The sequence below is a fragment of the Brassica oleracea genome, chromosome C6 (genome assembly GCF_000695525.1).
Source record: "Brassica oleracea var. oleracea cultivar TO1000 chromosome C6, BOL, whole genome shotgun sequence".
NCBI lineage: Eukaryota > Viridiplantae > Streptophyta > Magnoliopsida > Brassicales > Brassicaceae > Brassica > Brassica oleracea.
In genome coordinates this window covers 28,262,191-28,272,573 of record NC_027753.1, presented here as the reverse complement: position 1 = coordinate 28,272,573, position 10,383 = coordinate 28,262,191, and the positions used below count along the sequence as shown (strand labels likewise).

Sequence of the window (10,383 nt, the reverse complement as noted above, 5' to 3'; positions counted from 1 at the left end):
GCGCAGCGTAAGTAAGTCAAACGAAATTCGTTTAGTCTAAGAATACCCGAAACTCGATCGAAGCTTGTGTATCGTTGATTCTCAAGAATACCGATAAACAAGGAAGAAGATGAACTTGAAAGTTCTGTTTTCTGAATATTATAAAGCGTGATCTCATATCACGTTGTTGCAATCTTTAAATAAAGCTGAAAATGGAATATACTCCTAAGATACGCTAACTAATTCCTAACGAGTCCTAATAAAAGCCTTTATACAAATGAAAGCCCAATTAAGTAAAACAAACGAAAAGAGACTCTCCCGCCATGATCGCAAGGTGTGAAGCTCGAGCAATGGCGGCAATGAAGATGCGCTGCATCACTTCTGGTCTTAGTTTAAAGACGTTATATATTGCTATGAATTTTATGGAATCAGTTTCTACTTTTGATGAGATTATGTCCCTGTCTCTGGTCTACTTATAGAATAAGTCTGACTTCTTCTCTTTTTATCTATACATAGATCTCTTTTCACATAACATTGATTGGTATCTTGTCCAAAACTCAGGGTTCTGAGATTGACTGATAAATATAACTTAAAAATTATTTTATCTTGGCTTTGTGCTACTGGAAAAGTTGGAATCTCATGTGAGATCAAGAGCTTATAGACAAGGTCAACGGAAGAAGTAGAAGACTTAAGCATTGTTGTTAAATGTGAGTTCTCTTATCCTTTCAAACCTTGTTTTTATCATATGCATACAAAGGGTAATTGATATTCTCCAATGGTTTTGTTATATTCTGATAACAGATGGATGGGAAAGTGTTGCAAAATTTCCAGAAGAGCTTTGTTCAGGTTCAAGATATTCTCGATCAAAACCGGCTTCTGATCAACGAGATCAACCAGAACCACGAGTCAAAACAAGCAGATCACTTAGGTAGAAATATTGGTTTGATAAGAGAGTTCAATAATAATATCAGAACTGTGGCAAGTCTTTATGGTGGTCTCTCTCATTCTTTAGCCAGATCGGTTGATGCTTCACCAGAAGGAGAATCCACTGGGACCTTGAGATCTGATGGGAAGGCTAATAACCAGAAGAGATTTAGATGCGAGTAATGTACCAAAGAATGATCAATCTTTGTGTTCTGTAGATTCAGTGCTAATGTGAGTGTGGAGCTAAGAAATGATTTGTTATATTTGTTTTACGGATATCTCTGGATTTTTCGGTTCGGATAGAAACGGATAACGAGTAGAATCAAAATTTACAAATATTTTATCCAGCCCTATTTTCACTATGTCTCTGCATTACTTTCATCAACTGTCCTTCCCAGTCAGAAACAGCCTCTTCTCCATTTGAAACTTGATAGAGTCAAAGCCTCATCAGTAATCTTTGTATTGGAAGCTGCATCAAATAAAACTTGTTTACTGGTTTTCTTCTTTCCCTAGAAAAGCAAAGAATGTTATCTACCTGGAATATCAGTCCTATTGGTAGTAGGATCACACTTAAAGCTTCAACACATATGCGAGCAACATGCCGTCTTAACCAATATAATAGCTCTGGGCGAAATACGAAATTTGGATCCGTTTATAAATATTCTCTATATTTTTTTCACTGCATTTTTTTAACTTTATCTCTAAGACCTGGAACAAATAGAAAAAAATATCTCAAAACTAATAGTGAAAGTACAGATTTCTTATTATTTTGTTTTTAATAAGTAAATTAGGTTCACTTAATTATGAGCATTCTTTGATAATTTAACAGATTGAATAGATTTTTAAAACAACACAAAAAAAAATTATGGACCCATGGCAAATGTCCATGTTGCCATGGGTAAGAGCGGGCACCGGCAGCATCTTCCTTGCTTATGCTTCCTTTGGCTGCAGCACCCTGTTTCCTTCATGAAAATGTTGTTGAAACCAAGCGGGGGAAGTCAGCATATGATTTGTCTTATTAAAAGATGGCTTAACAGACAACTGCAGCTTCATTAAACCATGATCTCGCATATTCAAAACATGCCAAAGGCAGTTTCAATAGAGAAAAGATAAGGTCTCGTTCTCTCCACGCTACTGTAAATCTTCTCCCTAACAGTCCAATGTAACCCCCTCTAGAAGACTCTCTTCATCGCTTTTACAGTTGATAAATGGTTTTGCTTGTTGTTTACTAGTTTTCTTCTCTTTTTGTTAATATCTCCGACGATATTATGATCTTAGCTTGTTCTAACTTGATATACAAGTATACAACTTATTTCACTATTAGTCATCATCGTTCTTGCTTTGAGATAATCCATTTACATCTTGAGTTACTCCTTATGGATGATTCTTTTATGTAAACAAATTTGAAATCGTAATTGACTTTTAAATTTTGAAGAAAAGTAATTTATAAAACAATAATTAAATCTGGACTAACAGAAATACCCAGCCACCTACGCAAATGAACTTTAATTTCGTTTCACGAACTGTTAAACGGCGCGTAGGTCTAGTCTAGAGATACCAGACGACTCAGCGTTCTTGTACACGTGACGTAGTTAATTCTATTTCGTCATTATTCATCTATTTACTGACGTGGCAAAATCAGACAAAACATCTAAAGTCATAAACTCAGAAGCCTATATACGGATTCCAACTCCAAAACTAAAGAAGATTTTTTGAGTTAATAAAAACACTTTCGTGTCCGCACTTTTGTTATTTTCCTTCCAATTTTATTTGCCTTCCTTTATTATGCTTTAAGAATCTAATAAGCTTCTCCTCAGTTACCCCATCTTCGGCGAATCCAGTATTCGAAGATGAATTCGACTCCGACGCTTCGTGTTCACCGGAAAGTTTAATTGCTTTCCATCGATTTCACCGGCGACTAACTCAATTTCCCGGTGGTAAGCATTAGAGTTTCCAGTCTCTATTTTTTTCAAAGCTTTAATTTTGTTCTTTCTTGATAAGGTTTGGCTATACCTCTACGTTGCATTCGAATATGCCCAATTGTGAAACTTCTATGGAATTTGATGATGTGGAGTTCAAATCTGTAGTATTTTTAGTTTTTTTTTTTTTTTCTGTCTCTTCAAAGGCCTTGTTTTTGTGTTAAAAACTAGATACTTTTCTCACTGAAGTTAATGAAGAGACTCCTTTTTGTTTGATGGCATTACTTTGAAGGAGAATGCATTTTGGTTTAGGTCATTGTACATATATGCTGTCAGTTAGTAAATTAAGAATCTAAGGGGATACATATGGTGATCTGTTTGGACTATGCATTCTTGGAATCTCTCTTAAGAATTCTATTGTGGATTGTTTTTTTGGGTCTCACTTGAAGAATATGTTGATCATTTAGCTCTTTTTTTTTTTTTTCCTGTTTTGGATTCTCAGGCTCTGTGCGTTTGAGTACGGTTTGCGATGGGGACTGTGGGTGGAAATGTTAAGGACTGCAGAGAGATGTTTGAAGGCAGTGCTGCTCAGACAAGGATCACACCTTTCTCTTCAACAAATCAGATTAAGAATCCTGTTGCCTACAAGCTTGTCCGGGTACGCTTACACATTGTACTGTCTTCTTTAGATGTCACTTGTATAGTTGATCCTCTTGTTTGATATATAATTTCTTTAATTGAGAAATCTATCTACTGTGGATGTATATGTATTATTCTTTCAAAATCTGATCTTATGTGGTTTATGGAAATGGTATAGGTTGCAGGAGATGGGAGACTAGTGCCTGCAACCGATGAAGAAATTTTTAAGGTCAATGAGACGGATATGCATACTGCGTCAGATGCTTGTCAGAGTGTAGGCTCCCTTTCCGCCCAAGGGTTACCTTCTCAGTTACCCCAACTAGAAGAAACTTCTCAAGGTTTGCTTCTCCCCATTCCTTACATGTTCAACTGATTCTCTACTGATGATGTTCTTTTTAAGGGAACACTGGTTTGTTTCTAGCGAACGCATTGTATTATTGTATATCTAGATGCACTTCTAAGCATTTCCAAGAGAAAAATCTAGGTTTCTTGTAGACGTTTATCAATCCATTTTACCTTCATCCAGACCTTTTTCTATTAGTGATATATGCTTAACTCTCTTTGGCTTTTCCTCCTGGATTGTTTACTTACTTCTTGGCGATAACGTTTTTCTATCAGTTCAGGTTTATTGCAGTCTGGATGTGTGGAACCATATACAGAGCAGGTGAATTCTCAACCTGAGGTTAGTCCCATTTCACAATTTTTTTAAAAAATATTTTTCTAGCAGTGTATCTTTTCTACAACTACTCTTTTCTTATTTCTGGTTCTAAATGTTTTAATGTCTGTGAATTTCATAAGAATTCTAGATGACCTTACTCCTTAGATTTTGCTCCAAATTTGATATTTTTTGCAGTATAACGAGCAGATGTTGCAAAAGGTCGAACAGGATGAGAGACTTGCCATGGTACATAGTCCTCACATGCTTTCTGCTCCAGATGCCAACAGCCAGTGTTGTAATGAAACCAGTATGTTTAATGAGGATCATGTCCACCATGAACCTTCGCTGCAGCAACCCATTCCTTTCTCATCAGATGTTCAGAACGGATGCAATGTGGATCAATCTAATACGGTTGAACCATGCTCAAACGCAGCAGCTAGTCCAAAAGAAACTGCAGCGCCTCCTGCTGATGCTCAAAGACCTGATTTTTCTTTAGTTAGAGGTGAGATATGCTTGAATAATTTACCTATTAAGGCACTGCAAGAAACATTCAAGGCAACCTTTGGCCGTGAGACGACTGTTAAGGACAAGACTTGGCTGAAAAGGAGGATTACAACGGGACTTACTAATTCCTGTAATGTACCAACCACTAACCTGACAATTAAAGATAAAAAACTAGTTGGAAATCAAGACAAGGCCAATGATGCACCACCTTCTAGTACTGATAATTCGAATGGACATTCAAATGCTTCTGGCCATAGTCTCACTGAAGATTTTTCCAGTGAAGAGAGGGCTGCAAAAAGGGTTAGGAAACCTACACGAAGATACATTGAAGAACTTTCAGAAAACGATGAGAAACAGCCAGTGGTTACTTCAAAAGATCAGAAGCTATCAGAAAAATCTGATGTGAGGTCTATTAGCGTCTCCTTAGGGACGAGAGTCACCGTCACCAGGGTGGTGTCCCTTGCTGGATCTGAAATTGAGGTTCCTTATGTTTCTCTTGTCCGGAGAAGCCGTCCAAGAGAGAACATCATGGCTCTTATGGTATTTTCTCTTGGTTTACTCATTCTTCTCAATATAGTTATTTGGCTTTGCTTTTTTTTTTTTCTAAGTTGGAATGTATTTAAAAAGGATAATGCAACATTGTTTAGGAATGTCACTCCAGTTGCTTGGAGGCAAAAGCTAGTTCAGGAGAGAGTAACATGCTATACAGTGAAGTGCTAAAGTCGGCTTCTGGACCAGACCAGAAAGAAGTAAGGCATACCTGTTTTTTTGGTTCTGTCTATTTAGTTTCGTCATTCTACTTTGCAGACAATAGAGAATTAAGATTTAATGTACCATCCACTTGATATTTTTAGAAGAAATTGGTTTTGCAAATATGATACAGTTTATCGTTGCAAATGCAGTCAGCTACAAGTAGCAGCAACAATGAGGAGGATGTTCTCACTGAGGTTGATCAAGACATGGAGACAGAGAACATAGACTCATCTGGAAATAGCTCAGATGACAATAATAACATTGGCTTGCCAACGATGCAAGGTGGTGGACTTAGAAGGAAGCATCACCGAGCTTGGACTCTATCTGAGGTTACACAATTAGTAGAAGGTGTAGCCAAGTATGGAGCTGGGAAGTGGTCTGAAATCAAAAATCTTTCGTTTTCATCTCATTCGTACCGTACCCCTGTAGATCTCAAGGTAATTCAACTTCTTAACCTCTCTTGAGATAGTCCTATCAATCTAGGCTTTGTTTATGATCAGTTTGTTGTAATTTGTAGGACAAATGGCGAAATCTTCTTCTGAGAACAAACTTTGCTCAGAGTCCCTCAAACATTATGGTATCTCTCTCTCTCTATATATATATATACATACATCCCTTTAGCTTGTAAACTTCTTTTTTCCTTTGCCAACAAAACCTTTTGAGTATGTGTTGGGGTTGTGTTTCCAGGGAAGTCTCAAGAAACATGGATCGATGCACATTCCTATGCAGCTTCTGTTGCAGGTAAGGGAACTCGCGGAGAAGCAAGCACTGGTCCCACGGAATCACCGATAAAATAAGATTATTCGAGATGAGGAAACAAGATCCAACTCCTTGTAGCTGAGTTTTGTAAAATAGCAACCAAGTAAGGAAGATGAGAAATGTGAGATAAGATGCAGTTTTTGCTGACTTGTGTAACTTTTATAAGCTTTGGTCTAAAACTGTGGTATTGGTCTAAAGATGAAACTGATCTTGGTTTCATATTGACAAGAAATAAAAGGAACATATCGTCTCAGAAAAATCAGAAGTTAATTATTAAATAATCAAAGTGGCCAAACAACAACAGTGCTGTCTTCAAACTAATTTATAAGTAAGAAACATACACAGCAATTGCTTATATAACTTATAATCCGTTTATGTATTTCATGGAACCAACAAGATGTTGAAAGTGCTTTAAAGATTCAGTTAACGATGTTTGCTTTAGCCCACATATGCTTCCCTGTTCCTTGCGCTGGTGGATATAGATTAGTCCACTACGAACCAGCACAACCCTTTACATTCACATTTCCGTTGTAAAACATACTGTTTTTACTTAAATGGTGTTTTGGAACAAGAAGATGAAGAAGAACCTGATCATCTCTGCTTACCTTTGATAGATTGTGTAAGGTTCGTATAAATTGACTTTCTGTAATAATTTCCTTCCTCAAGAAAATTTAATGAGTAGGGGACTGGGGACTGAAATGTGGATGAAATCTCAGAACTGTAATATAATTTATGAACTAAATCTAAAAATTTAGTAAGTATTTAATTTATTTTTTAGTTTATACATTAAAATAGTGATTAGTGAAAACTGTGTAATAGTCAGATAATTGAATTCAGTTTTAGATTTTGATAGTAAGAGCAATTTTTAGATCGAGTAAAATTTATAAGGAAGCTTTGGTATAAACTATGTTATTTGGTCATTTAAATGGCTTTTCATGTCAAAAGATGAAGCATTGCTCTTCGTTTCATATTGACAAAAAATGGGAGGAACAAATTGTTTCAGAAGCATCCGAAGTTAATTATTAAATAATCAAAGTGGCCAAACAACAACATTGCAACAGTATTTAATGAAACGATGTTTACTTTAGCCTCTTTCCCACGTATTTCTCCTTGTTACTTGAGCCGGTCGATATAGATCACTCCACTGGTTGCAAGATTGATCCGAACAAACACAACGCTTTACATTTACATCTCCGTTGTAAAACATGGATTGTTTCTTCTCAAACCAGGTTTTGGAAGAAGAAGATGAAGAATACCGTGATTGTCTCTGCTTAGCTTTGATAGATTGTGCCAGGCTCATGTAACTTGGATTTCTGTAATAACCTCCTTCCTCAAGGAAACTTCATGGGAAGAAACTGGGGACTGAGATGTGGATGAAGTCTCAGAACTCATAGCTGATGATGACATTGGAGGAGGTCTACCCAAAACTCTGGTTGTGAGAATGTTCTTCATGACCAGAGCTTTGTCATGTTCAGAAACAGTGCTATCAATTTTCTTTGCGTTGTCTGATGAGTTTGTAGGACCTTCCCATGGCTTGTCTACAACCCATCTGTCAAGAAAATTCAAACATGGACTCCTCTTGCATGATCTGTTGCTCTTTCTAATATTTCCTTGTTTGATAATCAACTCTAGCTTTTTTTTTATTTTTATTTTTATTTTATCTTACAATATATACAAAATTATATGTTAGTTGATTATCTCACATTTAAATATTGGATGTGATTTCATCTCTATCTTTTTAACTTGTCTTAAGCTTTTACGATCATATACACAATATTGGTTACATCTAATAATAATGTGATCATTTATTTTATTAAAAGTCCAATCTTCTTTTACACATTTGTATTTATTTAACATTCATATTATTATTTACTATAAATAGATCCACAAATCTGAGACAAACATTTAGACATTTATTGTTAAAAAAATTATATACAACTTTGGTTGGACATTATTAGATTCATAACACTTAGTGAGAACCCTTACTTACAAGCACAACTACAAATTTCTTTTTCCGAACAACTACCAAGAGTTCCATGTTGCTTCTTACACATAGCCAAACATTTATTTGGAATACATTAGCTTCCTTTTATTGGGATTTTATGAAGACAATTATTTTTATGTGCTTCTGCCATCATTTATGTTAGATATAACAAACCAACTTTTAATTGTTTGAAAAATATATATACATTTTCTGAAATATAAAACTTATTTATCAACAAAAACTGTTTAATAAATTTTTTATCTTAAGCGTTATAAGTAAAAAAAAAGGAGAAATACTTTTTGCCTGTAAATAAAGAAAATGAGCATATGGTTTGGTCAAACATTTTTTTGTTTTGTGAAAATATTATTTTAAGAATTGTGTGCATATTAATAAACATTACATATAAAAATTTGATGTTTTAAGAACAACTATTGTATGTATTGGAAGCATAACAGATTATCTATAAATATATAAATTTAATTAAAATATCACATAAATTTACATAAGAACTATAGTTCATCCATATTATGCAAAATGTTGGTTAAATCATTTGTATATGCAGGAACAAACGTTCATAAATAGATGATAAAAAATAAAATTATTTAATATTATTTTATCATGAAAGTTCTTAATCATATATAACCCATACATTAAAAAAATTATTATTGGACTAAAGTATAAAAAACAAATAACTACTTCAGGGATGATCCTTTCAATTTTAACGCAAAACTTTCTGACCATATTTTCTAGAGTTGAAGGAATTTCTTCATCTTGGATTATAGAAATGGATTGATATTGACTTAAAATTTAGGAAATAGATGAAGTATTCTATTTGTTAAAACATAAGAAGTATTCTTATATATATATACATATTAAAAATCTAATTTAAGAAACTCACATTAATATATTCTGATTTAAACGAATCTAATTTAGAAAAATCCATGTTTTGCTCATATAACATGTGGAAGCTTTAGACTCGTTCATTTTCCTATAAGTAAATAAAAAGGTATGTGTCCTCTGCGTGTACATAATTCTGATGTTATCAAAAAGTTATTGCTATTTTTAGAATTATGAATTTATTTAAAGGAATGTTAATAAAATCTTTTTCAAACATTACTATTTGAATTTATAGTTTATTAGGTGGATGTCCCACACGTAACATAATTTATAAGATTATATAAAAAAATTAGTAAGTATTTAATTAAAAATTTTAATTGGTCTTTCATGTTGACAAGACTTGGGAGGAACATATTATCTTAGAAGCATCAGAAGTTAACCATTAAATAATAAAAGTGGTCAAACAACAACATTGCAACAGTCTTCATACCAACTCTTATGTAAAAGAACATACACAGAACTTGCTTATGTATCTATAAATTAGTGTTTTGTCTGTATTTAGAACCATCAAGGTGTTGAAATGCTTTAATGATTTAATGAAACGATGTTTACTTTAGCTTCTTTGCCCACATATTTCTTCTTGTTACTTGAGCATGTGGATATAGATCACTCCACTGGTTGCAAGATGGATCCGAACATGCACAACGCTTTACTTTCACATCTTCGTTGTAAGACATGGACTGTTTCTTTTCAAACAGTGATTATGGAACAAGAAGATGAAGAACTATAGTTCATCCATATTATGAAAAATGTTGTTTAAATCATATGTATGTGCAGGACAAAATGTTCATAAATACATGATAAAAATGAAACTATTTAATATTATTTTATCATAATAGTTTTTAATCATATATAAACCGATACATTAAAAAAAAATTATAAATGAAATAAAGTATAAAAAATACTTAAATACTTCAGGGTTGATCCTTTCAATTTTAACGCAAACATTTCTGACCATACTTTCTATATTTTCCAGCCTTCTGCAAATTTATGAATTTTATACAAAGAGATAATTTAATGCTATGTTTTACATAGTAAACAAAATTTATTATATGGGGGTTTACAATATTTTAAAAGTCAAATTTTAGTATAATCAATTTATTATGGAATTACTATATGCAATATATTAAGATGTAAATACAAACCTTGTGAGAGAATGATGGAGATAATTAAGAACGTAAACGAGAGTTGAAGGGATTTCCTCATCTTGGATTATAGAAGTGGATTGATATTAACTTAAAAATTTAGGAAAGAGATGAAGTATTCTATTTTTTTTTAAAACATAAGAAGTATTCTTACGTATATATACATATTAAAAATCTAATTTAAGAAACTCACATTAATATGTTCCGATTTAAACGAATCTA

At 33.6% G+C, this 10,383-nt stretch overlaps 1 protein-coding gene and 1 long non-coding RNA gene across 3 annotated transcripts in view; both read left to right on the top strand.

The window, feature by feature from the left end:
• Nucleotides 1-1,149, top strand: part of LOC106299619 — a 4,581-nt gene extending 3,432 nt beyond the window's left edge. Inside the window, exons 2-4 of the long non-coding RNA XR_001261822.1 lie at nucleotides 609-686; nucleotides 781-907; nucleotides 992-1,149. This is a non-coding gene — a long non-coding RNA (uncharacterized LOC106299619). The remainder of the gene's footprint in view (nucleotides 1-608; nucleotides 687-780; nucleotides 908-991) is intronic.
• A 1,452-nt stretch (nucleotides 1,150-2,601) lies between these two features.
• LOC106296758 lies at nucleotides 2,602-6,356 on the top strand. 2 transcript variants are annotated; one of them, XM_013732985.1, is made up of 9 exons: nucleotides 2,602-2,840; nucleotides 3,325-3,480; nucleotides 3,640-3,799; nucleotides 4,085-4,125; nucleotides 4,315-5,163; nucleotides 5,271-5,372; nucleotides 5,526-5,813; nucleotides 5,894-5,953; nucleotides 6,064-6,356. In XM_013732985.1, the coding sequence occupies exons 2-9, from the start codon at nucleotides 3,352-3,354 to the stop codon at nucleotides 6,166-6,168; spliced, it is 1,734 nt and encodes a 577-aa protein (XP_013588439.1). In that variant the 5' UTR covers nucleotides 2,602-2,840; nucleotides 3,325-3,351; the 3' UTR covers nucleotides 6,169-6,356. The 2 variants fall into 2 exon arrangements, with proteins under 2 accessions (XP_013588439.1, XP_013588438.1); XM_013732984.1 differs by having other exon boundaries at nucleotides 4,085-4,143.
• The last annotated feature ends 4,027 nt before the right edge of the window (nucleotides 6,357-10,383 follow it).

What these genes read in the sequence shown, in the direction of transcription:
- LOC106296758 (XM_013732984.1), top strand. Translation starts at nt 3,352, where the DNA reads ATGGGGACTGTGGGTGGAAATGTTAAGGACTGCAGAGAGATGTTTGAA. An exon ending in AGGTGAATTCTCAACCTGAG is followed by an intron (nt 4,144 to 4,314) that starts GTTAGTCCCATT and finishes TATTTTTTGCAG; the next exon opens with TATAACGAGCAGATGTTGCA. An exon ending in AGAGTCCCTCAAACATTATG is followed by an intron (nt 5,954 to 6,063) that starts GTATCTCTCTCT and finishes TTGTGTTTCCAG; the next exon opens with GGAAGTCTCAAGAAACATGG.